The sequence below is a fragment of the Moschus berezovskii genome, chromosome X (assembly GCF_049115385.1).
Source record: "Moschus berezovskii isolate FMDL1 chromosome X, NW_MosBer_1.0, whole genome shotgun sequence".
NCBI classification, from domain to species: domain Eukaryota; kingdom Metazoa; phylum Chordata; class Mammalia; order Artiodactyla; family Moschidae; genus Moschus; species Moschus berezovskii.
This window is the reverse complement of record NC_142488.1, coordinates 100298864-100326821: the sequence shown is the minus strand read 5'-3', so window position 1 is coordinate 100326821 and position 27958 is coordinate 100298864. Positions and strand designations below refer to the sequence as shown.

General features: G+C 44.9%; 2 protein-coding genes across 9 annotated transcripts in view; one reads left to right on the top strand and one right to left on the bottom strand.

Moving 5' to 3' along the window:
* AMMECR1 (AMMECR nuclear protein 1) overlaps window positions 1-7701 on the top strand; it is a 122151-nt gene extending 114450 nt beyond the window's left edge. The window contains exons 5-6 of the mRNA XM_055393969.2: window positions 510-606; window positions 3170-7701. Of these exons, the coding sequence (XP_055249944.2) occupies window positions 510-606; window positions 3170-3284 (212 nt within the window). The 3' untranslated portion in view covers window positions 3285-7701. The remainder of the gene's footprint in view (window positions 1-509; window positions 607-3169) is intronic.
* TMEM164 (transmembrane protein 164) overlaps window positions 1-27958 on the bottom strand; it is a 244608-nt gene that overhangs the window by 36911 nt on the left and 179739 nt on the right. For 7 of the 8 annotated variants that reach the window (XM_088834242.1, XM_055393873.2, XM_088834241.1 and 4 more), the window contains one exon: window positions 22120-26358. In XM_088834242.1, the coding sequence (XP_088690368.1) occupies window positions 26152-26358 (207 nt within the window). In that variant the 3' untranslated portion in view covers window positions 22120-26151. Of the gene's footprint in view, window positions 1-22119; window positions 26359-27958 lie in introns of those variants that run through there. The other variant, XM_088834237.1, reaches the window with a different exon arrangement.

The window sequence follows — 27958 nt, the reverse complement described above, 5'->3', positions numbered from 1 at the left end:
TGGGGTAGGAGTGTACATTCTGTGTCAGAACCCATAAAAATGCCTTTGAATGCTGCACACAGATACACGTGATTGACTCCAGAAGATACTATTAGAAATGGTGATTACCATGAGTTAGTGTGGGAATCCTATGTCCTACTGAGTTGGCTCAATGAGTCTTTTCCCTCCCTTTTAAAGATGTCACCATTAGAGGAGAGTACAGTGTTTATGGTCTGTTACTGAGACACCCCTGAGGAGTTACTGCTGGCCTCTTAGGCTCTGTGTCTTGGAATGTGGTTGAGACAAAGAAGCCAGTATTGCGAGCCAGCAGGGATAGCTAAAATTGAAGGTGTGCCATGGTATACCTGCTTCTGTACAGGGTGAAATCTTAGCCCTTCTGTGTGCCTGTGTTTAGGACCAAAGGGGTTGATAGCAGTTGGTGACAGTGATAGCTGACCTCTACTTGTATTTAACCAAAGGTGCTTATTACATGTGCTTGACTGGTATTTTATCTGGTCTGCTCTCCACAGGATGGGACCACATTCAGACCATAGACTCCTTACTCAGAAAAGGAGGATACAAAGCTCCGATTACTAATGAATTCAGGAAAACCATAAAACTGACCAGGTACAGAAAGCACTGCCTAGTGCAGGGCTGACTGATATATTTTGCTGTGCATACCTGTAACCTTGTGTAATGTTTTCTCTAACTATACTCGCTTCTTTTTTCTGAAACAGAGTGAAATGAATGGCAGGGCCATTCTAAGGGTGGATACAAAGGAACTCTGCTCGACAGTAAAGCCTGTATGATGTATGAGCCCATCCTTCCCATCTTAGCTCTGTGTGATTAGTCTGGCTTTGTTAAAGCAAGCGTTCTGAGCCTTTAGACTATGTTATTGAAGAAAGTTACCTGAGTTTATTGGCCAGCTTTTGACATGCCTTAACAGGACCCCAGGATCCTAATAAGCAGCCCTCAAATTTGAATTTCACTTTAGAATCTTGGCAGTGACAGAAAGCTTGCTGAAAAAACACAATTGCGCTAGACTCACAGATGCTGAATGAATTTCTGCAAGGGCTCATAGGGGTACTGACTTATAAAAGGAAAGTATCAAACATTTTAGGAAAATGGGTTGCTGTTTCCATTTCTTTTAATTCTGCAAAACCACATTGAATGCCTATAATCTAAAAATGAACTATTCTCAGCTCTGAGGAGTTATAGTCTAGGAGAATAGAAGGGCATGTGCAAAAATAATTATTAATAGAAGGCAAAATATGATGGATGGTAGGAGATCATAGAGTAGGGAAAGAGGAATTCCAAGAGGGGGTTGTGGGTAACAGAAAATTTCAAAGAGGAAGTAGATTGGAGGTTGAGTAGATTGGAGGAAGTAGATTGGAGGCTCATTGAAGAATGAGTAGAATATTTGACAGGTGGGGAGAGTAGGGGAGGAAAGGGGTTAACTTAAAGAGAACTTTCTGAGGGGCTTCCCAAGTGGTGCAGTGGTAAAAAATTCACCTGCCAATGCAGGACGTATCATATGCAGGTTCGATCCCTGGGTTGGGAAGATCCCCTGGAGGAGGAAATGGCAACCTACTCCAGTATTCTTGCTGGGATAGTGCCCTGGACAGAGGAGCCTGGTGGGGTACAGTCCATGGGGTTGCAGAGTCAAGACACAACTGAAGGAACTGAGCATCAGTGTACATAGAGAAGGTGGTCACCAGGGAAAATATGGCGCAGAAGGTAGAGGGTAAGAAGTTTAAACTTGACTCTGTAGGCAATAGTAGCCACTGACAGGTTTTGAACAGATGGATTTGAAATGTAAAATTAGAATTGAAAACAGGAAAATTAGGAGACATTTCTATTATCTAAGAATATCTGACAGCAATCTAAAGAAGGTGAAATGGGAGCCTTAAGAACTATGGCCGTGGGATGGCATGAAAGGAAGGAAAAGAAACTGTTGTGGAAAAAAATAAAAGGACTTAGTCATCATTCAGAAGTAGGGAAGAAGAGCAAGTCAAGGCTTTCATCTAAATAAAAGAGACCAAGGCAGTCCCTTTGACCAAGACATGGACCACATTGAGGACAGTTCCATTTATGTACTGATTCTGGATTTTATGTGGTTCCTGGGATATCTGTATAGAAATGTCCAAGAGGTCACTGAAAATGCATGTGTAGAGCTCATGGCTAGAGGTGGTGATTTGGGATCATCTCTAAAGACGACATACTTGAAGCTGTGAGGCAAAGGTTCACTGAGCTGGGACAGAGCATAGGGACAAAGGAACTGAAGGGAGAAATGTAGGAAACTCTTACAAGGCACAAGGGGAGGATGAGTGATCAGAGAGATAAGGAGCAGTCCAAGAGGTAAGGGGAGAACCAGGGGAGTATGAAGTTACAGAACGCAAGGCACAGAGAGCTTCCAAAAGGGAGTGGTGAGAAGTATCCTAATGGAGAGGTAGAAAACACTTGACTCTTCTGAGAAGTGTGGCAATGAAAAGAAGAAGGAAAAAAAAAAGATGGGGAAAGAGGATTGAGATACCACAATCAAGACACGTTTTGTGTTGTTGCTGTTTTCCCTTAATGGCAAGACCTGAGACCTGTGGACAGAAGGAAAGGAATGGTAAAAGAAAATAGATAGAAGATCCCAGAAGAAAAAGTAGTCAGTGAATGAAATGTATACTTGACAGTAATAGACTGGCTTTCCTCTGTTCTTTCCTGTTAGCAAACCAGAGCCGAGAGGGCAATACAGTTTCTAGAACAATTTAAATGAGGAGTGAAAGTGTTCATCGCTCAGTCGTGTCTGACTCTTTGCGACCCCATGGCCTATAGCCTACCAGGCTCCTCTGTCCATGGGATTTCCCATGCAAGAATACTAGAGTGGGTTGCCATTTCCTTCTCCAGGGGATCTTCTCAACCCAGGGATTGAATCCGGGTCTCCTGTGTTGCAAGCAGATTCTTTACCATCTGAGCCACCAAGGAAGCCCTAAACAGCCCTGGACTCAGACTCTGGATTCCTGGGTTCTGTTCTCACCTTTGCTATGTATTAGCTGTATGACAGTGGGCAAGTCACTTCTTCTCTCTAGGTCTCTGTTTCCTGATATAGAAGAATTATTTCTAAGGATCCTTTCTAGCTCTGACATTCACACATCACCTATTTCATGAGGTTAACTTTGTCTCTTCCCTGACTTTCTTTCAGGTACCGTAGTGAAAAGATGACCTTGAGCTATGCTGAATACCTTGCTCATCGCCAGCATCATCATTTCCAAAATGGCATTGGGCATCCCCTTCCACCATACAACCATTATTCCTGACACTGAGCCGCACAACCAGTCACTGGGCCTCTCTGCAGACCTCTTCCCAGGAGACCCTACCCCTTCTTGGTCTAGCTATCTGTTTTACTGTACCATTTTATGATGATAGTTTCCGTTGCCATGGTGAAGCTTCGACATCGTCAACTAAGATCATCATGGTAACGGGTAGGAAAGTGGCATTTGTTAAGAAGATCCTCCTGTTTTATTATTTTAGATCATTGGTTTTTTTTTTCTTGCAGCATATATGAATTTTGGAGTTTTCTTTCCTTACAATATTATATAGAATTTTGCTTTGCTATTTCAGTCAGGTTTGTCTTTCTGTCCTTCTTGCCTTCCTTCCTGTCTTCTTTCTTTCTTCTCTTCCTTCCTTCTTTTGACTGTGGATGGAAGAAATTGTGCCGTTTTTAAGGATTTCATTTAGGTTTTCCCTCCGTTTTCCTTAGTAAGATAGATAACTTTTGATAGCCATGTTTGGGAGTAATTCATATCAGATTCAGGTATTTGTATACTTTTGAATTTGTCTAAAATTCATTTTGCTACAAAAGCTTAGTATATGGGTCTTTACTGCTTAGGTGTATGTTTTTCCCATGGTTAATATATATGAACTTTCATTCTAGTGTAGAATATTTGAAGGTCCGTGATAGGACTTGTCACACTGAGTGAGAAATCATTTATGCCTATTGTGCTAGTTATAGGAAAAACTGCCTCATCACTTTATAGAACCAACTTACAAACTGAAACACTGTTTTAAGAAAGTACAAGCTACCTTTGAAATATGCTACAGAAATCATTTTGAAAAGCAGCATATACAGGAAGAGAGCAGATACAGAATTTAGTGCCTTTGAGAAGAATATAATGAAGTGGAATTGAGGGGTTAGAAAAAAGGCAATTTAGAGAAATATTCTTATAAAATTTTATTGTTTATATATGTGAAACAACAGATTAGACAAATTGCTTACTCTTGAGTATTTTTTTAAGCTGAAAAAATTTATTTTGAGCAAATAACCAAAAAGAGACACATTTCTATTATATATTAATTTAAATTTGTTAGCTTTAGGTTTCAATAAGTCGTGATTGGCCAGAGACAATTTTAGCTACCATTTAAAGAAATGGTAATGATAATCCAGTGAAACAAAAAGTTCATACATGTCGTGATTTCAGACATGTTTATCATGGGGACAATACTGGAGTTTTCGAAATACTATAAAATCACTTGAATCTCTTTCTGCACTACATACTTTTGATAGAAACACATTTACTATATTGAGAAGATGTTATGTTACCCCTGCAAAAATGGATTTGGCATTTAGGTATGATACAGTTGCTAGAGCCCAGCTCATTTGCACGCAAGTTTTCCCATGATGTATGCACAGAGAACTTCCTCATGTTGATGGGAGGTCTGTATGTATACCCCCAGGAAAAATGACAGATGACTCTGGAGAAAGATTATCTTCATATTTTGGTAGTAAGTATATATAAATATATGTGTGTGTGTAAACATTTTTTTTCAAACAGGAAACAAAGATTTCAAGTGATGAATATAAGTACAGTGCAGAACATATAGTCTAAAACTACGTGATGTCACTGAATATCAAGATGGCATAACTTATACATGTAGTTGCTGTGACAAGTAACAGACTGCTAGTTCAGAATTTGAAACCCCTTTTCCAGTTTGTGAGGTTAGTTGGCTGAATTTCTTCTGCTGGCCCTTGCAGCAAAGCAGACTGCTTTTGTTTTTGATGAGAGTTCTCAGAAGTTTTTTGGTATTCCTTCATCCACAGTATCTGTTGTTGAAATAACCATTTCAGTTGTGATGCCTTAACTAAGAAGCCAGTTGTTAGCCTGAAATGGAACCTCGGTAGCCAGTTCCATTGAACCTAGAGATTAGTTAGAGAAAGCTAGCTGTTGGCCTTTAGAAAGGGATTTTGAGTCCTTTCATTTCTACTTGGGAGCATTTTGGAGCAGATTAGTCTTTCAGTATAAAAACAAGTGGCTACCTGATAGAAATTTTTTCTTGCCCTTGTAGGGAAACTGAGCACAAGCTGAATGATATTGTCTGCTGCAAAAAAAAAAAAGTAAATAATACAAGCAAACTGAAGAGAGACAGAATAGACCAATATTGATCCATCTTATCCATCATCTCATCAGTTCAACAGGCTCCTCATCCTGGGTGAGCTCGTGGTTAGAAGTTTTTTTTTAAAGAAAAGATCTATTACATGCATATGTGAGTGTGTATACAATACATACATACGTGTGTATTAATGTATTTAACGGTGCTAATCAATCTTGAGCAGGTCACGTGACTGGTCATGCGGACTCTAAAATCATATCAGATTTTTTAAAATTCTTGATATTTGCAGATGTTATACAGATTTTCTTACCAGTGTAATAATGTTATACTGAAGAAATAACCATCCTGCAGGCTTCAGAGGACGAGGTCAGCAATATTTCCCACCGTGGCTTGGGGGAAAAGGATAGTTTTGTCTCCTTTTGTATTCAAATTAATGCACAGTGCATTTTTTGTGTCTAAGTAGCTGTTGACTAAAAGATTTTGTAGTGTAAAAGTGTCATACAAACTTGTAATGGTGTGCTTCAGACAAATGCTAGACCCTTTCACCTTTGTCATATATTACAAAGCTGTTAAATATGTGGTTTGAATTAACTTTGAACATGTTGAAATATGTAGCATGTGTTTTTAACTCAGACGAAGATTCTAATTGCACAGGTTGTGTTCTAGCCAGTTGTGGTTTATTTGTTCAGAAACACAAATGTGAATTGCACTCTTATCACCAGAATATTGTATGAGTTCAGCGATCTCTAAACAGCTCAGAAGTAATACTTGAACTTCATTTGAGTAGCACAAAGTTTACATAGCCCCCCCTTTTAAATGTTAATTAGTTCCATTTATGTTTTCTGTTTTTCAAATGCAACTGGGTATTTTTTTTCCTCTTGGAAAATAGTACGTATTTTACTTTGGTATGTAGCAAAAGGCTTCCATTTCTGGAAGGGTTCTCTTGTTCTTAAACAAGGTCAGCCAGGTACCAGATTCTAAAAGAACAATTGCCCCTTCCCCTTCTCCCATTAAGTGGCCTTCTGACTGTAGGAGAATGTGCTACTTACTGCCCTGCCCGTCTCCCCTATCATGAGAGGCTGGTGTGACTGATGGAGGAAGTGCAAGGCTTGCTCTTTACCCACCCCACCCCCCAGGCGCTCTTAAAGCAGTTATAAGTTTTTCAGTCCACTGCATACAACCCCAATGCCCAGCACACCGGAAGTTTGTATACTGGCCTCTTTTCATTTCTTCAGATGTGCAGGAAATTCGAAAACTGTCACCTGGAATAGGTTCCATCTCTTCTGTGTGTTAGATCAAACCAAAGACGCCCCCAGCCATGCCCAAATGCTGCTCCAAAAGCCTGCCTTCCAGTCCTTACAAAAACCTTGCAGGATTAAATGTGTTAACTTTTTTATTTTTGTACAGTTTCTAAGTGATTTTTGCTAGTGATGTTAAATTGAATTAAGTTTATTTGAGGGGTGTGAGCACCTCCTCCATTGAAATAAACTGGTGACTTTCCTTTTATTTTTTAAGAGCGGAAACCCATTGTGTGCCTCTCGATTTAAGGGTTTCTGATTACATTATTCTTAAGACCAGCATTGATCCTTTATATACAAAGATATGTTTTCCTTGTTTTTTTATTACTGTTTCAGAAGAAAATAAACCTTTTATTTTGCTCTGGACCCAGTAACTGCGCTGGTACATAGACGCACTGAGAAAACAAACTTTTGTAACCACCTCTGACTGTTTTTGTATATGAAAGTTGATTACTTTTGAAATATTTGGATCTAGTTTCTAAGTTATTTTAGTGTTTTATATGTTCCCCAAAATTACTTTGAATCAGTCACCAGCATAGTGAGTTCTTGGTGATGCAGTGGTGAGACTTGTAATGAGCAAAGCTACCTGGAGTAGCTCTCTCGTCCTCCCTTTCTTAGTACCCTGTTTTTTGATTACAGTAAGACATCACCAATTATCTGCAATCCCTTCAAGTATAACTAGATTCTCCTTCCTTCCACATTTAATTGCTTAATAGTTTGAAGAAACTATTGGAAATGGGCATTTTATATGACATGTATGGCTTTAAAATATTATAAATGAAGAAAAAGAAAAATGAGAAGGTTTATGTGGGTCTGTAAGGTATGGCTGTGGAAAGATATTGTAGTAGTTTTGACACTATTGTTATTACCTTTAAAATCATTTACCCAATAAAATGTTAAAACTGAATTACCATTTGTGGTTTCTTTCTTTAACCTGCCTCACCAGAGGATTTGGGCCTCGTGGGTACTCCTTAACTAAAAGCTAACAGTTGAAGCCGCTGAAATAATATGTATGCAGGCTCAGTCGCTTGCTCAGTCATATCCAACTCTTTGTGACCCCATGGACTGTAACCACCAGGCTCCTCTGTCCATAGAATTTTCCCGGCAAGAATACCGGAGCAGGTTGCCATTTCCTCCTCCAGGGGATCTGCCCAACTCAGGGATTGAATCTGTGTCTCTTGCGTCTCCTGCATTGGCAGGCAGATTCTTTACCACTGCTTCACCTGGGAAATAATATACTTAGAAACCGATACAGATTTCTTTCCAACTGGCACTTGGGAAACCTCATCTGCTTACAGCTGTTCCCTACCCTATGAGTTACCTATGACATTCTTGTGCCCAGCCCTGAATCCCGGCCTGCTGATATAGTCTGGCGTTTATTGGGCAGTCTACCCTGGCCACGGATCTGAGGCAAGCATCAGACTTAATTCCAGTGGCAGCATGGCTATACTTAAGCCCGTTCCCAATTTCTTCCAGTATTACTGGGTCTTCCCCTTTGGGAGCTGGTAGCGGGTAGTAGTAGTACCATCCAGCACAATCATCGGGGTACATCACATATGTAAACTTATTACCAGTTTTCCAGTTCCAAAGTGATATGAGATGAACCCTATTTGCCACTTGAGCCTGGGGAAAACATCTGCATATCAGGGAAGGTAACTAGTGCAACTGCAATCCAAGGGCCGGATAGGAGCCCACATCAAGCAACAGATCTCTTCGTGTCCTATCTCTGTCAGCTGTTGCCTTATCTCTTTCTCTGCAGAAAGGCCATCAAGGACATTGCTGAAATACCTCTGGCTCTTTCTAAATCATTTGCTGTCTCAGTTTCATAATGCATATTTCAGGATTAATTGCTAATGAATATATGCAGGACAATTTTCTGTTTCATTGCCCCAAAGCCCCAATCCCTGTGTGAATTTGATGACATGTGCTCACGTCAATCACAGTGGCTAAAAACAGCCATCTTGGCTCTAGAGGACTATTGTGGTTTGGAATAGTGCTCCATTAAGGCAGCCATCTGCTCAGAGCCAGTTTCATCATTCATGTTTAATGGTACACAGGATTTTTTAATGATTTAGATGATATTAATAGGTTCAGGTAGAATGAAGTAATTTAATGAACCCACAGCATTCTTTTTTAATAGCATTAGTGGTTAACTCAGTGGTCTGGACAGATTTCAACTTCAGTAATCACACTCCACCTACCTAAATTCTTCCCAGAGTTTCAGCACTTCCCCTCTTTAGACTTCATGCCCCACTGGGCACCTTTTAAATTGCCCCACTGCTTCAGAGGGCAAGTGTGACTATGTGGAATGTGGCAGTTCCTCTCTGATGATGGAAAATACTATCATATCCAGGGGATCCCATCACTGTGAGCAAGTCTGCTGTGGGAAAAATCACACCTGGATTCAGAGCTGCCACTCAGTGAATGACATCAGTTTTCAGACCATGGCTTCTCCCACTTTCTGTGGCTCTTAACTGCATGAGCTAAGACAAGTGTGGGTTTTGGCCAAGCTCTGATGGCTTCCCATCTCTCTGTCCAGGCTTTTCACCTGCTGGAGGAATAACTGAATGGAAGGATGCAACTGAGGCACGCCCTGGATACACTGCTTTGGCTACTACATTCAGAGGACTTCCTTGATCCCTTTAACCCATGACACAATCCCCTGTTCCAAACCCCAAGCCTGTTGGAAGAAATCTTTTCAAGAATCAGAAAAAACTGCCTTAGGACCCAAACCAGTCTACCTCTTCATCCCAATAACTTAGTTATCACTATGATTTAAAATGACCCTTACTATGTTCCGAGTATATGGACTATGCCTTTCAAATGGTTTCAATGAACCCACCCAGAGGATTGGTAGGGGGCATGTTCTTTACATAAATGAACACTGACCTATGCTTGCAGATTTCCATCCTACAGATGATCACATTAGCTCGACAGAGGTTAGCTGTCAGATGCACTATGACAGGAGCACTGGGTGGTGTCTGCATTACGGGCCTCTGTGCTCACAAGTGCCCTGGTGTCCTTGAGTGCCTACTCCCTCTCTAAAAGGACACAGCCAAGTCACAAGGGGCTGGTAATTTGTTCAGCCTTTAGTCTCCCTCCATGCTGGAAGAACCTCTTTGCTTTTTAATCAGAATCTTAGCTGGCACCTCATTAAGTTACAAGTATGAGATTAAAAACAGTATTTCATTGTTTTAAAGTACAAATGTATACCAGTTACTCAGAAAGTTAATGAGAATGACGAGGCTGTTTGGGTGACTATAAAAATTTGTAATTGGGGTGACAGATGACAGAGTCTCAGCGCTCCATTGATTTCTGTATTGTTTCGGCTGTACAGCAGCAACAAAGTCTTGATTTGCAAACAGAAGAGGTAGTATTGTGTATAGTTTTATGAAAGTGAGTACACACTGGCCTAAATTCTAAAACCCCGGTGCAGTCACAGCCTTCTGAACCAGGCCTGACAAGGAAGGCCTGCAAGAAGTTTGGCATCTTGCCAGAGGTTTGAACATAATATGTCAACTTGATGGTTCCTGCTGACCCACTGGTGGTCTTCAATTGCCATTCTGAATGCAACACATTATAGATGTTTTAGTTAGGAGGGTTTTTTTTTTCAGTTTGTATTAGTGTTTCAATATACATTTAAAGACACACACTGTTTTTGAATCAAATGTTTATGGAAACTTCAATCAGTTCCAACAGAATGCCAGGTTCTGTGGGACAATCTGAAAACCACTGCTGCCGTCCCAACATGCCCAGTTATTTTGAGAGCCTTTGGCAAAGCGTCATTTCATCTCCTTTTCCATTTTGGCCTTTTCCTCCCAAATGTCAGGCTCAACGTGATCCATCAATATTTACTGAGTGCCTGTCCCCCCAGAGGCAGGGCACCATGCTTGGTTACAGAATAAAGATAGTATCATTTTGTAAGACAAATTAACAGTCCACTTTGAGCTAAGAGTTGTGAGCGGCATATAAGTGTGTCCCAGCTGGCAAAAGTCATTGACTGGGGTCCAGGTGATACTGGGCTGGCTTTATAGGGTTTCTCTGAATGGCTCCCACCTCACCCTGGCATTAGAGGAGAGTTGTGGCAGCCTTGTTGGGAAGTGGCATTTCTTTGGCCCTCCAATGTATCAGCAGTAGAGACCACCCAGAAACCACGCACTGTCATGGTTCCTTGAGTGGAGGACATGCTTTGTTCTCACAGTGAGGCTGTCTTGCTCCCTAGCAGGAGTGACAAGGTGGTTGGGCGAGAAATTACATGACTGTATAAGAAACAGGTCTGCGTACATACAGAATGGCATTTGGTTTCTCAAAGTTTTTTTTTTTTTTTTTTACTGCAAAGCTGTCCTCTGGAAGGCATCAGAACCCTCCCATGACCAGGAGAGAGAGAACTAGGCTGTTTGCTCTATGAGGTTGCCTTGGGGCCAAAAGAGAGTTCCCAGCATGTCAACTAATGGAAAAATCCATTCATGGGGCAGGAGGAGAGATAAGATAGTGAGGGAAACCCACCCAGAGAGGGAAATCAGAGTCATTTTCTGAATCACCCGCTACAGAGAAAGGGCAGGAAGACAGTATTAAATTTGGGTATTGTAAAACAGGAAACACAACTGGTACACAATAGAATGTTTAAATCACATCTTAACTGACAGGAAGCTGCAGAGAAGTCACAGCCATTGCCTGAACACCAGACAGATTTGAAACTAGCAGTTGCTCTTGTTACTTTTCATCCAACTAGCCTTTTCATCTCAATATTCCGGAATGATCCAAGGTTAACATATGTGTTAATATGTGTAAATGGATTTGTGCATCTCAGCATAGGAGACAGGGGTAGGCCAGACAGCTGGCTGGGCCAATCAGGATCCCCACTCCCACATAGCCTGGCAGAGCCAGAAAAGGGGTCTTGAATTGGAAAGACTAGGAAATCCCCATCTTGTTGAAAGGACAGTACTAGTGTAACACAAACATTTCCCTAAACTTTCTCTACTTCAGTCAAATGAATTCCAGGAACTCTGCATGGAGACATTGCCACCCTGCTGGCACAGATCTCAGCAATGGCCCCTTTCCCAGAACTGTGGTCACTGACATGGTTCTTGTTTACCTTGCCTAGCCTATGTGGTCCATGGCACTCATGAATGATGGGGTTGAAAAGAGGAACACCGGGTTAATCCAGTCATTCAAAAAGGCTGGGATTGCTCCTGCAGGGTACATGGCCCTCACTGGGCCCCTCCTTCCCCATTTTGGTTTGTACCACTCCAGTAGAATCTGTGGGCTTGAAGAAGGTCAAATAGAAATTGATAATTGTCAGCCCTAGGCTGGTAAAGTGCAGGCAACACATCTGATCTTGGGAAAGTTATCCAGTGAGTCCTGTGAGCACGGTGCACAGGGCACTTGAGAGTTTAAAAGAGATTTCGTTCTTTTCACATCCTTTTGTTGCCTTTTTTTAAATTAAAGTAAAATCCACAAAACATAATGAGCCACTTGAAAGTGTGCTTTTTGCAATGTTGTACAACCACCAGCTCTCTCTGGTTTTACAATTTTTCATCACTTCATAAAACACTCTATCTCTATTAAGAGGTCATTCCCCTTTCTCCCTTGGCCATCACCTAAGGAACCACTAATCTTCTGTCTCTCTGAATTTGCTGATTCTGGACATAACATATAAATGGAGTCATTCACCATGTGACCTTTTGTCACTGGCTTCTTTTACTTAGCATAATATTTTCAAAGTTCATTCAAGTTGCTGCATGTTTCAGTACTTCATTCCTTTTGATGGCTGAATACTATTTCATTGTATGTATAGACCACAATTTGTTCATCCAATGTCCACTGATGGACATTTGGGCTGTTTCAATTATTTGGCACTTAGAAATAATTCTGCTACAAATGTATGTCTTAAGTTTTCTGTGTGGACATAGGTTTTCATTTCCTTTGGGTAGATACTTAAAGATAGAATTGCCGGATCATGTGGTAATTCTATGTTTAACTTTTTGAGAAACTATTTTCCACAGTGACTGTACCATTTTACATTCCCACCAGTATGAAGGTTCCAATTTCTCCACATCCTCACCAACACCTGTTATTATCTTTATGATAGCCATTCTAGTGTGTATGAAGTAGTATCTCATTTGTGGTTTTGACCTGCATTTCCTTAATGACCAGTGATGTTGAACACCTCTTCATGTGCTTATTGGTCATTTGTAATCTTCACTGGAGAAATGTCTATCTGACTCCTTTGCCCAATTTTTAGTTGTGTTGTCTTTCTGGTAAGTTTTAAGAGTTTGTTATATATTCAGGATATTAAACACTTACAGATATATGATTTGAAAATATTTTCTCCCATTCTGTAGGTTTTTTTCACATTCTTAAAAATACCCTTTGATGGACAAAATTTTAAAATTCTTATTAAGTCTAATTTATCTATTTTTAATTTTGTTGCTCTTGTTTTTGGTGACAAATCTAAGAATCCATTGCCAAATCCTAGGTCATAAAAATTTAGCCCTGTTTTCTTCTAATAGTTTTAGCTCTTATATTTTGGTTGTTGGTCTATGTTGAGTTAATTTTCCTACATAGTGTACTACCATGGTTGATTTTCTTACGTTGAACCACTCTCACATTCCTGGGGTAAATTCCACTTTATCATGGTGTATGATCCTCTCAAAGTGTTGTTGGATTTGGTTTGCTGGTATTTTGTGGAGGATTTTTTGTATCTATATTATAAGGATACTGGTTTGTGATTTTCTTGTGGTATCTTTGTCTTGCTTTGGTATTAAGGTAATGCTGGCCTTACAGAATGTGTTAGGAAGTATTCCTTCCTCTTCTATTTTTTTTGAAAGAGCTTGAATAGGATTAATGTTTAAATTTTAAATGTTTGGTAGAATTCACCAGTGAAGTCTGGGTTTTGGTGGGAAGGTTTTTGATTACTGATTCAATCTCTTTACTTGTAGATCTGTTCATGTTTTATTTTTCTTCTTGAGTCAGTTTTGGTAATTTCCATGTTTCTAGCAACTTTTCCATTTCATCAAGACAAATTTGTTGGCATACAACCGCTTATAGTGTTTTCTTATAATCCTTTTAATTTTTGGAAAGTTGGTAGTAAACATCTTTGCTTTCATTTCGAATTTTTTAAAAATTTATTTATTTTAATTGGAGGCTAATTACTTTACATTATTGTATTGGTTTTGCCATATATTGACATGAATCTGCCCCGGGTGTACATGTGTTCCCCATCTTGAACCCCCCTCCCACAACCCTTCCCATCCCATCCCTCTGGTTCATCCCAGTGCACCAGCCCCGAGCATCCTGTATCATGCATCGAACCTGGACTGGTGATTCGTTTCACATGTGAAAATATACATGTTTCAATGCCATTCTCCCAAATCATCCCACCCTCGCCCTCTCCCACAGAGTCCAAAAGACTGTTCTATACATCTGTGTCTCTTTTGCTGTCTCATATTTTAGTTGTATTTTTTTCTTAATGAGTCTAGCCAAAGATTTGTCAATTTTGTTGATTTTTTTTAAAGAACTATTGGTTTCCTTGATTCTGTTTTTTCTTATTCTTTATTTCAATTAACTCTGCTCTAACCTTTATCATTTATTTCCTTCTGTTGGCTTTAGGTGTAATTTGCTCTTTTTCTAGTTCCTCAAGGTATAAAGTTAGGATGCTGATTTCAGAGATTCCTTTTTAATACAGGTGTTTGGAAACTGCTTCCACTGTATACCATAAGTTTTGGTGCTCTGGGGAAATTGGGATTGACATATACACACTACTATATATAAAATAGATATTGTATAGATAGCATAGGGAACGCTACTCAGTACTCCATAATGACCTCAATACCTCTGTAATGATTCTGTTTCCATATGGAACAGACTCTAAAAAAAGAATGGATACATGTTTAAGCATAACTAGCTCATTTTGCTGTACTGCTGAAATACAACTTTATAAATCAACCATATTCCAATGAAATTAATAATAAAAATTAAAAAGCATATTGCAAGAAATATATGCAGAAATTTTAAAAATTGGGTACATTGTATTTCCATTTTCATTCATCCCAAAGCATTTTCTAATTTCCTTAGTGATTTCTTCTTTAGCCCATTGGTTATTGTAGTGTGTTGTTTGATTTCCACATATTTGCAATATTATCAGTTTTCCTTCTGCTTTGGATTTCTAGCTTCATTGTATTTGGTCAGATAAGAAACTTTCTATAATCCTAATCTTTTAAAATTTGTTGATAATTGCTTTATGGCCTAATATATGATCTATCCTGGAGAATGTTCCACGTACACTTGAGAAGAATGCATGTTCTGCTCTTGCTGGGTAGAGTATTCCGTATACGTCTCTTAGGTCTAATTGGTTTATAGTGCTGTTGAAGTCTTCTATTCTTTACATATGTAGTGTCTAAATTTTACCCATTATTTAAAGTGGAATACAGTAGTCTCCATCTATTATTGTGGAACTGTTTCTCTCAAATGGACAGTTCTGTCAATTTTCCTTCATATCTTATGGAGCTCTGTTGTTTGGTGTGATACTTATTATATCTTCTTGATGAATTGATCCTTTTATCAATAAAAGGATAACATTGTCTCTTGTAAAAATTTTTCACTTAAAATTTCTTTTGCCTGCTATTTTGTAGCCACCTCCACTTTCTTTTGGTTATTATTTGCATTAAATATCTTTTCCCATCCTTTCACTTTAAATCTCTCTGGATCTAAATTGAGTCTCCTGTAATCAGCATATAGCGGATGTCATTCAGTCACTAAGTGATGTCTGACTCTGTGACCCCCATGGACTGCAGCATGCCAGGCTCCTCTGTCTTCCACTATCTCCCAGAATTTGCTCAAATTCATGTCCATTGAGTGGGTGATGCTTTCTAACAATCTCATCTTCTGCAGCTCTGTTCTCCTATTGCCCTCAATCTTTCCCAGCATCAGTCATTTCCAATGAGTTGGCTCAGCAACTCATTGCCAGAACCCCCCGGACAGTATATAGTTCAGTTCAGTCGCTCAGTCGTGTCCGACTCTTTGCAACCCCATGAATCACAGCACGCCAGGCCTCCCTGTCAATCACCAAATCCCAGAGTTCACTCAAACTCATGTCCATCAAGTCGGTGATGCCATCCAGCCATCTCAGTCTCTGTCGTCCCCTTCTCCTCCCGCCCCCAATCCTTCCCAGTGTCAGACTCTTTTCCAGTGAGTCAACTCGTCACGAAGTTTCAGCTTTAGCATCAGTCCTTCCAATGAACACCCAGGATTGATCTCCTTTAGAATATATAGTTATATCATGTCTTTTTAAGATTCATTTTGCCAAAAAAAAAGAAAAAAAATTCATTTTGCCAATATCCGTCTTTTAATTGGTGAGTTTAACCCATTTCCATTTAAAATGATTGTTGATAATGAAGAACTTTTTTTCCCTGCCATTGTGCTATTTGTTTTCTACATGTCACATCTCTTTTTCCTCAATTCCTCCAATACAGTTTTCATTTGTGTTTGATGGACTTTTTTCTAGTGTACCATGTTGATTCCCTCTTCATTTCCTTTTCTGTATCTTTTATTTTCTTAGTGGTTACCATGGGGATAGAGTTAACATTCTAAATTTATATAGCAATCTAGTTTGATCAACTTTCTTTTCCTTTTAAATAGACTATAATTTCAGAGCAGTTTTGGGTTCACAGCAGAGCAGAGCAGAAAGCACACTGAGCTCTCCCCTATGTTGCCTGCCCCACCTCCTCCAGCTCATGCGCACATAGCCTCTCCTGCCATCCATGCCCCACACCGCAGCGCTGCATTTGCTGACTGACGAACCTACATTGACACCCAAGTCCAGAGCTTACATTAGGATTCACTCTTGATACTGTATATTCTGTGGCTTTTGACAAATATGTCCACCGTCATAGTACCATAGAGAGTCAATTCACTGTCCTAGAAATCTGGTGCTTCACATATTCATGCCTCCCAACTCTTGGTAACTGCTGACCTTGATCAGCCCCTTTTTAATAACTACAATGGCCAATATTTATGAAGCGCTTACTGTATAAAAAGGACCATATTATACACTTTTCAAACAGCCTTACGAATTGCCCATTTTACAGAATCTAGATCAAAGAAGTTACCAGTTATCCAAGGTCACCTAGCTACAAAGTGGCAGAGCCAGGATTCAAACTGAGTTTTGTCAGGGTCGAGAGACAGCTTTTCATCACTCACCCTGCTGTCTTAATGAAGATGAAGATGATGGTGAGAATGGTGGTGGCATTCATGATGGTAATGGTAGCGATAATGGCATCTAACATTTACGGAAGTAGGGCTTACAATGTGCCAGGCACTGTGTCAAGTGTCTTATCTTTTCAATCTTCACACCTACTCTAGGAAATAGTTATTACTATTATTGCCATTTTACAGATGAGCAAACTGAGGCTCGGGCTAAACAGCAATCTCCCTCAAATGCACAGAACCTACTAAGTAGAGGCTAGCAACTATGACTGCGGACTTCATTTTGACTATCCACCATCTCTCTCTAGGTCTAAGATGGCAAAAACATAGGAGAACTTCTTTCCCTGAAAGTTGGTTTTTGAAGTTCAAAACCCAAGGACTTAGACTTGACGTCATTGGACTCCTTCTTTTCCAAGAACACATGAGGTCTGACAGCACTGCTCTCCTACGGGCAGGGCAGATTCTGCCTTTGGCTGTCCAGCCTTAGTTATTGTCTTTCTTGTCAAAAGAGGACTACCCTCAGACTTCTGGGTACACAACTAGGGCTCAGAAATAACCCCCTAATCGGCCTCATCAGCTTTGAAGGAGGCCACTGCAGGAGGGGCCTAAGTAGGCCACCACTTTAACCCAGTTACATGAGGGCAGCTGTAATCCAGGCTGATCATGTCTTGCTAAGCTCTCTCAGCGGGGTGGGGGAAATGTCCAAAAACTGCTTCCTGTGCCCAATTATCCCTGGATCTCACTGCAGACACTCCTTCCCTTTCTGGAAGAGCCTGGCCTCAAGACTACAAGGGCCAAGTTTAATTAGAGTGGCTGCCAGGACTGAGGGAAGGTTGGAGGCAATTTCCAACTGCAGTGAATGTCCATGGCTTAGGCTCCCCTAGGTGCTGCCAAGGTGCGCTTTTCCTTGAAAGGCCCACCACCTAACCCTTCTTCCACTTTGCTGGAGGAGGTCATTATCTTCCTCTCTATGGGCCAGACAACTGCTTACATCAACCCAGGGAGTTCAGGACAGGCTGCACTCCTTTCCCCTGCACACACCCCCCACCCCCTGCTCATCTCTGGCAATAAGCAGCCCCAAAGATCCCTAGGGAAGCAGGCTGAGCCTTCTGGCCAGGCTCTGGTTGGGAAATAAACCAGAGGCGTTGGGGGTGGCTGGCCTGACTTTGCCTGGCTTGTCTGGCTCCCTCCCTGTCAGTTGGCACAGTGGGCTTCCCTATGTAGGTGCGCTCCATCTCCTTTCTCTCGCCCCATGAAACATCTGCCCCAACAGAGAGCTCAACAAAGGGGGCTCCCTCAGATCAGGAAGCTGAAAGTTTGCCTGGCCTGGGTGGATGCTGGCAGGGAAGAAAGAGAGGATGGACTGTCAGGAGGAGACTATATGCTAAAGTTTAGGTTTTCCAAATGGCTTTTCTCTACCAGGAGGGTGACTCTCATGGGGAAGAGGAAGAATCAAACGTTAACAATGACGGCATTTCAGTGACTCCAAGATACTTCAGGTTGAAAGATGGCTGCTATTTTATGTACTATTGAAAAAGTTGCCAATTAAACTGTCATGCCACTGACTGTAAGGTGCATCCCAAATCTGGAGATATTAAAATTATATTTTTAGAAAGTGTCTTAGCGTCAATGAAATACAGAAAAAAAAATGCCTTAAAACGGAGGTTATCAGTCTCTTACACACCCCACAGACCCCAACCAGACAGGGCACAAGAAAGCACAGCGGGTGAGTATAGTCAAACGCCCAAGCAACTCCCGCATTCTGAGAACAAGCCTAGTAACCACACTGCCTGGAAACAGGACCCCCTTACACTGGACAGGACACTGCAGCTTATAAAGCCCTCTCACACTCACTTATCTCACTTGATGTCTCACCTGGAACTCGGAGAGGTCTGCCTTTGCCAAGGGGACCTGGGACCCAAGAGCGGATGGCGAGCCGGGACCACAGCCCCCATCTGCTGAGCTCCACCACAAGACTCTTCCAACGACTACAGAATGACCACTACCTCAGCGAGGGTAGAGGACAGACTAGTGAGGGTGTAATGAAGTGACCTTTAAACCCTTTGCCCAATGAAACTACTCACAGAACCTCAGTGTACAAAGCATAATAAACGTGGATTTGTTTGGGGTGAAACAAGGGGAAAGGCCAGAACCTAACCCCCTCTGCCCCGATCCTGAGAGCGACAGCTCCCCAGAGCTCCTCAAACTCTAAGGAACGATCTCCGAACCTCTGGGGTAAAGGGGCTTCAACCCTCTTGGTAATATTCTTTTTTCAAAGCTGGATTTAGACATTCTTCTTCATAACCTTTTGGCATGTCTTAAAATTTTCATTAAAAAATGGCACTGGTATAGATGGGCAGAGCTGACTCACAACCCGGAAGCTTAAAGTCAGAACAAAACCAAACAAAAAGTTGGCTTTGAATTATGAGCTGGGCTGAGGCCTGGGTATTGAGATTCTTTGTAAAGCTCCCTAGGTGATCCTGATATGAAGGAAAATTTACAAGCCCCTGTATCAGCAGCATTTTGTCAGCTCCAACACTCTGGAAATCTGAGGGTGTCTTGGACCACACAGGAAGGCCTCTAGGGGGCGGATTACTGGAGAGTTCTGGGTCTTCCTAAAAACATAAGGAGACTGCGGACTCCTGCTAACTAGGGAAGGAGCAGCTGAAGGGACAGTAAAGCGGGCAGCACCTCTTGCAGGCCCCTGGATGTAGAGGGAAGGGGGAGGGAAAGGTGGCAGAGAACAGGGAGAACTGGTGGCCGGAGCAGAGGTACAGCTGGGGATGGGTCATTTGTCAGCCTGACATCTGTGGTTCTCTGTCCCTCTGCTGGCCTTGGCAAACCAGGACAAGGGGAAGCCTCATTGGGGGATCAGATTGTAACCATTCAAGCTGCTCCCTATGCCTCAGAGGTGACACATTCCGGGGGCTGGTGGGACTTTTGCCGCGTAAACACCAACTCTGCCCATGTGCCCCAGGGAGTGGAAGGGGGACCCTGGAGGGGATGAACAGCTGCGGGGGATGCGGAAGAGAAGTTGCTGCTTTGCCCACCCCGCAACCAGAGGTCTAGAGAAGGGTCAGGCAAAAGAGATACTGTCTCTGTTCTTTATCCTCACAACACTGCCTCCTCAGCCTGAATCCCAGCTACCTGTGACCCCTAAAGAGGAGCAACATGGGGCCCTCCAGCTGGAGCTTGAGGTACCCAGGCCAAAGGCACATGGCCCCATGCAGAAGAACTCAAGAGATGGGCCATAGCTTGTGTGGCCAAGGTTTCTCACTCGGGTAACCATGGTGCCTCCCACCATTTTGCAAAACTCAGGGATAAGAGTGTGGTTCACAGAACACGTTCCAAGGACCAGGTCCTTGCCCTCAAGGAGCTCAGCGTCTACAGAGGGACACAGCACCCTGAATTCCAAAATGGGGAGGCAAAGCGGTGTCCTGGAGTGAGCACCAGGGGCTGCAGGAGCTGAGTGGAAGGGAACCTCATGCATACTGGAGCTCACGGAAGACTGCATGCAGGAACCTACACTGGAGCTGAGTGAGACCTTTGGACAAGCAGGGAGATGGGGATAGCTGAGAAAACAGTGCAAAGAACAAGGCAAAGAAGAGGGAAACCACAGGGCGTGACCCAGGGGAGTTCAACACGGCTGGAACAAAGGGTCCGCTGCGGCTGGGTCCTCATGGAACATGGAGGTGAGGAGATGAAGCCGAGGTGTTTACAAGGCCCCAGGGAAGCGATGCAATCAGACCTCCACTGGAAACTGTTGCCTGCAGCAGAGTGTACAGACTGGAACAGAGACCTTTGGCAGATGCACGAGCCCCAGAGAGAGGTTGCCGTGGCCTATGTCATCTTTCTGAAATGGAAGACACACAGCAGGGCCACAGGACCACCTTCTCTCACCTCCCTCTGGAAGCTTCTGCCCCTGGGCCAGCCCTGGCCTGGCCCTGTGCAGCACCATCTTGTTTACTTGAAGGCCTTTCAGCTCTGCTCTGCAGCTCGCCAGGGTCAGGTAGGTCTGCTGGCAGTAGAAGAAAAGATGGGCCTGACTCCCATGCCTCAGCACTCATGCGGTCCACCTTCTACAGCACTGCCCGGATCTCCTCCTGTTCCTCTCAGACCCGGGGCCCCCTGCTGACGGCCTGTCCAGTCATCCCAGCACCCCAGATGGGCAGCAGAGCCCAGGGGTCAGGGTGCCAAGCACCTAAGCTCTGGAGCCTCACAAAACTGGCTCCGAGGCCAGCTCCTCCATTGGTTAGCTCTGAGTCCCAGTTTTCTCAGTGTCTGCCTGTACCACAGGGAGAGCATGAGTAGTCCACTCGCCGTGCTTTTGGGGGGATCACATCATGGAAGGCATGTGGAGGGACTTAGTGCCCTGCATGTCACATGGGTGAGGCTATAGTTTTTTGATAGAGAACCTGGGGTCGCAAGCAAGTGAGTGACTTGCCCAAGCTTGTGGTTTTGTGGTCTGGGATGGCAGGGCCCATCCACTCTGAAGGCCAAGTCTTCTGACCCCTGGCCAATGAAGGAAGCCCACTTGCACGGGAGGCCCCTGTGGCTAGCTGTGTCCCCGGTAGAAGCAGCCGCACCAGCAAAAGTCTGAGTACAGTGTCTCTCTGGTGTGAAGGTGGGCATGGCTAATTATAGTCACCATGGGGTTCTCAGTTGGGAGCCCTAGAAAGCCAGGTCCAACTGTTCCCCAGGGGCAGATTACCTCCACACATCATGGTCTGACCTGTGTCAACCTTGGCCCTGTGCTGAACAGAGCTGGCCCCTGAGAAACTTGGGATGAGGGAGCCTGATCGCATCTGGTTTTAGAGCTGCCTCCTGTAGTTCAGTCCTCTAGTGCATGTGGGGTCCCTTGAGGCCAGCAGATGTCCCCAGCCAACAAGCCCTGTGAAGAACATAAGGCCTGTTGGGTCCCTGGTGGCAGCAGGCAGTGGGGGGAGGGGGACTTCAAGGCCACACGACTTGAGCCATGCGACTCTGGGGGCAGAACTGTGCTGAGCAAGCCTGCTGCCCCACGGTGGTCCTCCACAGCCTGGATGGCCAACGGCCCCTTCTGTCTACTTTTCAAAGCGAGAGGCCGTCCTTCTGAGAGGCTTCTGGGAAACAAGGCCAAGACTCGTAGGTTCTCGCAAATCTTTTAATAACAGTAAATGAAGGAAACATTTAACAGTAAGTGCCATGGCGAGGGTTCCTTTTCATTCAGGGATCTTCAACAACAGAAACACCTCAATCTAACATTCAGAGTGCGAAGTAACACAAATTAATGACCATTTATTTCCAAAGGTGACTGCAGAAACCATTTTGGTACAATCAAAAGGGTTTTACAAAACAGAGAAAACATGACAAAATGTCCCAAGAGGTGAGCAAGCTGGCGGGGGCACAGAGCACCCAAGCAGCAGCCTGGCGAAAGTGCTCATCTGCTCATCTTGCAGCTGGCCAGGGGCCTCACAAAAACTGGTTCTCCCAGGGAGTCACTGTGGGGGCGAGCGCCAGGGAGGGGGTCTGCCCAGGACAGAGCAATCTCCCCGTGAGAATGAGGAAGGGCTGTGGTGGGGGCGGGGGCAGCAACAGAGGCAGCGCCAATTTCCTGGCAGGAAGAATTACAAGTTGAACCATCTTATTCTCTCTACCACGATAACACCAATAGAACTGAAGAATTCTTCCAAATGTAATACAAAGCTGACACCAAAAGAAAGCAGGTTTCCAAAACAATAATTTGGCTTGAAATGACATTTTTGTTTCATGTGTTTCATGCCACGGGTAGCTAACCAGTGTAGAAAATGTCACGAGAGCAACAATAAGCGACTAGGCTTTCCTGAGCACAAGGGACTCACTGTATGTACAGAAGAGGAAGGCTCATTGCCACTCACGGACCCTCCCCATGCTCAGAGGGCAGGGCAACCTGTGTAGTGAGGACGCCCCTCCCCATAGTCCGGGCCTGTGCTCCCGATGCCCTCCCTGAGGCCTGCTCCCCATTTACCAAAACCAGCACCAGCATCTTGTCTTACAGTGGCCATACTGGCCCTTCTCCTCCCCTTGCCCGCCTCCCCATCTCCCCTTCAGATGACCAACATCTACAAATACAAGGAATTCTTTTTTGGCCAAGGTGTGTGTGTGTGTGTGTGTGTGTGTGTGTGTGTGTGGGACAAACGGTCTTCCACTAGCCGCCCCAACACCAATGCCTCGCTGACAACCTGCTCTCTGTGTGCAGCTGTGTCTGCCCCACAAAACAGTGTGCTGAAGTATCAATGGCCCCCAACTGCAAAACCCTGAGGGAGGCTGCAGTTGAAGGGATGGTCTGAGAGCTGGGCTTGAGGTACCAGATGGGAAAGGGCCCCGAACTCCCCACCCCTAAGAGCATGGCCACCCTGCCCGCAGCTTCCGTGAATGCTGAGAAGTCAGTCCCGAGAGAGAGAGAGAAGGTTGAGTGGGGGAAACTGAGTCTATAGCTTCCTCACAAGCTGACAGAGGAATGCATTCACTGGGCCTCCAGAAAGAAGAAGGACCAGATCATCTTTGGCATGCAGAACCAAATAGAAGGGGTGGAGGGTGGGGTGGGGTAGGGGCTACAAGCAGGTGGGACCACCTCTCTGTTATTTGGAGCTGATGCTGTAAGTTGGCCAGCTGAACAGACTGTTCTCATTGGCCCAGATCCTCAGCGAGGCTACCTAGGGGCTGGAGGGAATCCTCCTTTTCCCTTGCTAGAGCTGTTGTAAAAGAAATTGTCCACTTCTACAAACACCCTCCCAGACACACATGGAGCTCCTACACGCTGGCAAATGGCATATGGAAACTTGGCCAGGCTGGCAGGGGAAGCGCCTTGGCACTGACAGCAGAGCCCCAGGGAGGCACAGGAAAGCCTGGCCCCATGGTGGTGGGGGCCGCCTCCCAAGGCAGGCCACTGAGGGTCGGGCCAGGCCACCTCTCCACGTGGGCCTGGCCCAAGGAAAGAGTCAGGTACAGAGCAGTTCACATGCCTGCTACTCCCCAACAACTCACAGGCCATGACTCCCTGTGGGCCCAGTGGACAGGGCTTGCTCTCTGCTCCCTCCCTCTCCGTGTTTCTGAGCCCACCTGCCCCCCAGAAGCAGGGCATCCCCGCTGCCCAAGACAGGCGCACCTGCTGCTGGCCTGGCCAAGCCAGGCGCATGGTGTATGCTTTCTTCCTTCCTGCCAAGCAGCAGCGAAGTGCCAGCCAGCCAGGGGCACTGAGCCACAGCCAGGGCAAAGACGAGCTTTCGGAGGCAGGCCAATGTGAGGAAAGCATGAGCTGACTGGCACCCCGCACCAGGCCCAAGACAGGGAGGAAGAGAGCACTCTGCCACTGTGCCCTTGGGGGTGCAGCATCTGTGCCACCCAGGCTGCTGGCCCCCAGCTGAGGCAGAGATTCCAGCATGGCACAGGACAGACCCCCAGGGGCTCCTCCTATGACCTCACTCTAACCTTTTATTTTGTAAAGAGGCCAAGGGAGCACTGAGGCCTGGCCCATGCACAGCCAGTAGGCGGGGTGAAACCAGCCACTCAAGGGGTACCTCTTCTGGTGGCAGCCCAGAGCATGCCGCCCTCCTGCAACCCCACACCCTGGGGACTGATGGCATCAATGCCAGCGTCCCTCTGCAAAGAGATGGGCCCCTCCATGGACGCTTCCCTGGGCCTCGCCCTGCTAGAAGAGACTCTCCTCCATCCTGCTGCCTCCAGTAAGTCCACTTGCTAAAATTTTGACTACTGAGTCACTGAAACTCAATCTAGGTCTGAAACAGTAACACCTGGAATACTGAACAGGCCCAGGGTGAGTGGGTTGCCTAGACTGGGAGACCGGGTGGGGGAGAAGTTCACACACACACACACAATCAGAGAAGGCCACAGAGCTAGCTTTTCTGTTATTAAGTAATCTCTTCTTAGTAAGAGCCGACAAAGGGACCTCCCTTCTGGAGGTCCACGCATGACTGAGGCTATCCTGCAGCCAAAGGTCTTCCTTTCCAAGCACTTGAACCTCCAACCAAGGGGATCTGATTTTTTGGTACCTGCCTTTCAATCTAGATATGTGCTGTGGGGGTGGGGAGCATGTGACGTCTGCCCCGTCCAACAATTCTGCTCTGATGCTGGCTGCAGTGATGACATCTAGTCTTAGGGAAACCATGCTGCAGGACCTGTATCCTCCCAAACCTAGGATGCTCATATACCCTGAAAAACCACGAAATGGATAGACAGGTGTCCTTCAGAGACAGGCCCTAATGCAAGGATTCTCCGAAGTCAAACATCCCAAAACAAATAAAAGCCAAAAAAGCCCAACTCTAGCTCATCTTTCCCTGAAGCTGCCTTTAAAGAGAGAGAGAGAGAGCATTTAAAAGGCGCTCAAAATTAAAATGTCATCTGTTATCAATATTAAACTAAAAGCAAGCCTATGATTCAAATCACAGTTTTCTCAAGTTACCACTTCTGTTGATTAATCTCTATGCTCACCTCTGACCAGGATATGGGTCAGTTCTCAGCTCTCAAGTAGAATCTCCCCAAGGTCCCAAACTAGTATTAGCTGTGGATATTCTGACCTAGTTCTCTTTGGATTTGCTGTTGTAACAGCACTCATGGGCCTCAGTGGAATCTAGCCCCTCGGATGGTAGCACCCCTAAACCCCACCTCTGGCAGTATCTAGAGGGAGTGGCTAGCTGGCTGCTTGCTTTGAGTCATGGGACACCAGTGGGAAGAATCTGTCCAGTTCTATTTTGGCCATGAGCTGGGAAATCCCTTGGCTCTTGGCTTGCCGCTGGTATAGAAACAAGGCCTCGGTCCCCTTATGGCGGGGGCTGTGCTGGAAACAAAAGGGGAACCCAGCGTAAGCCTGGAGATCCCTGGCAGTGGAGCAATCAAACACAACCGCATCTCATCACTTTGATACCAAAAGAACTACTGCTTGTTGTTCCCTTTCTCCTCAACCAGCTGTTGTTAAAGCACCAACAAGCAGAGTGAAAGCCACTGACTACTGTCTCACCATGTAAGGCCACAAGGAGCAGGGAGAGAGAGCCCTCAGCACTGCACCCCAGGCTCCAGGAGCCATCCTGGGGGAAGAGGTGGGGAAGGAAACATGTTGGAAGAAAGGGGCAGAGAAGAGGGAAAAAGAAATACACTGAATGAGCTACTGCCCTCTCCCATAATTTCACCAAGAACTGGGTGTCCTCCAAGTCAAGTCAGGACTTGTTTCCTCAAGGGGAGAAGAGAAGAAAACAAAACAAAACAAAACAAAACCCCAAACAAAACAAACAAACAAACAAAAAAAACACAAGCACCTTCAGTCTATTTTCTTGGCTGGAAGCCGGAGCAAATCCAGCAGATATTTACACAAGGGCCCAGCCATGTATGAGAACAGGATGACCAGCTTCCCGTGGGTCATGGTCATGAGAGTCTGGTGTCCCGAGGCCCAGATGCGGTACCAGGGGCCGTAGAATGGGTCTGAGATGGCCGGACACAGCATGTTGTTCAAATTCACTTCGGTGACCTGCAGGGACAAGGGAGGTAGAGTGAGCGTTCACCATCCTGAGGCTTTCTCTGGCTTCTGCCAGTTCAGCCGTGTCTACCTAAGGGGGACTAGACAAGGAGGGATTGACAAATCCCTACCTGTTCATAGCGGGATCTATTTCCCCTAAGTATGGGTCATGGCTAGAGCCCTTTGGAGGTGATGGAGGAGGCCATCCAGTGGAAAAGCTAGTCTTGCCTTTGGGTTGGGCCCAGAGTCCGTTGACGTTCCTAAGTATTTACTATGTGCCTAGACCTGGAGAATGGGATACCTATCCCTGTGTTATGGGATAAGAGAGTCATCAGCTGCATGGTCCCTGCCTCTGTGTAACTAGGAACCAATCAAATTGGGATCATCGGGTCTACCACAGCTGACCTCAAACCAGACGGTGCTCACTGGCTCTTGCCCACCATGAGATCTGAGGCGTGTACAGAATGAGGGCAGCAGAGTCCTCAGATAAGATCTGAGGAGGGAAGTCACGCCATTCTGAATGGACTCATGAAGAATGGATGGGAGTAATGATGAGCAATGGAGTGAGCAGAGCCTTCCATGTAGGAGGCACAGTCTGAGCGAGGCCTGGAGGCGAGACTGAGCATGGTATGTATGGTGACATGGAGACACTGACTCCTGTGCAATCAAGGAGTCACAGTGGAGACAGGTGTGACGGTAAGGGCGTGATGGTCATACTGCTTCCTTCCGAGAGCACAGGAAGCAACCGTGCTATTGGCAAGGAGCTCAAACCACCCCCAGGCCAACCGGAACAGAGCAACACACCAGGGTGGGGAAGAGAAAATGACTGCTTCGCCAAAGGCACTGGTGACCTCAGTTACGTGCCCTAGTCCAGCCAGGTCCCACAAGACTCCACGCGGCTTATGGTACATTTAATGCTGCTCGCACACAAAACCAGATATGCCACTCCTGCCCCGAGGACGGCCACGACAGCTGCCTTCCAAAGTCCGTCAACCCCCTTCTTGTTAAAAACAAGTCCTCACCACCTCTCAAGAGAGGTGGAGCGTTTGTGCCGTGTCACAGATGGGTGGAGAACACACTGCTCTCAAGGATAACGTGATTCACCCAAAGTAGTGGCAAAGCCAGGACTTGAACTTGGGTCTCCCTACCCAAGTCCCAGCCTACTGCTACTCACTTTGCCACCAACAGATACAGCACCCGGGCACCGAGCCATCCTGGGCTCTGGATAACTCAACTACTGAGTCCAGCTATCAGCCACACTCCAGGTAGGTCTGAACATCCCAGAAGTCCACTGGGGTCACCCAACACCACACTTCCACTGGCCACGCAGCTTTGTGCCTGGTGGTAGGCCTAGAATAGACCCAGAAGCCTCCCCCAGTGCCAGGGTCAGGGTCCTGCCTCCCACACAGGCCACAGCAAACCACTGTCCAGTGCAGCTCACTATTTCCGACCCAAGTAGCCATCAGTGAAGGGCCTCCTCTCCTCTCCAGGGATGAAAGAAACAGTCATTACTGAAAGATTCAGAAAGCTCTTTGGAGAGGCCAAAGCTTTGGATCGTAAATCAGCAACCCAGACACAACAATCTGACAGTGTGGCCTTTGGCATCTCATAT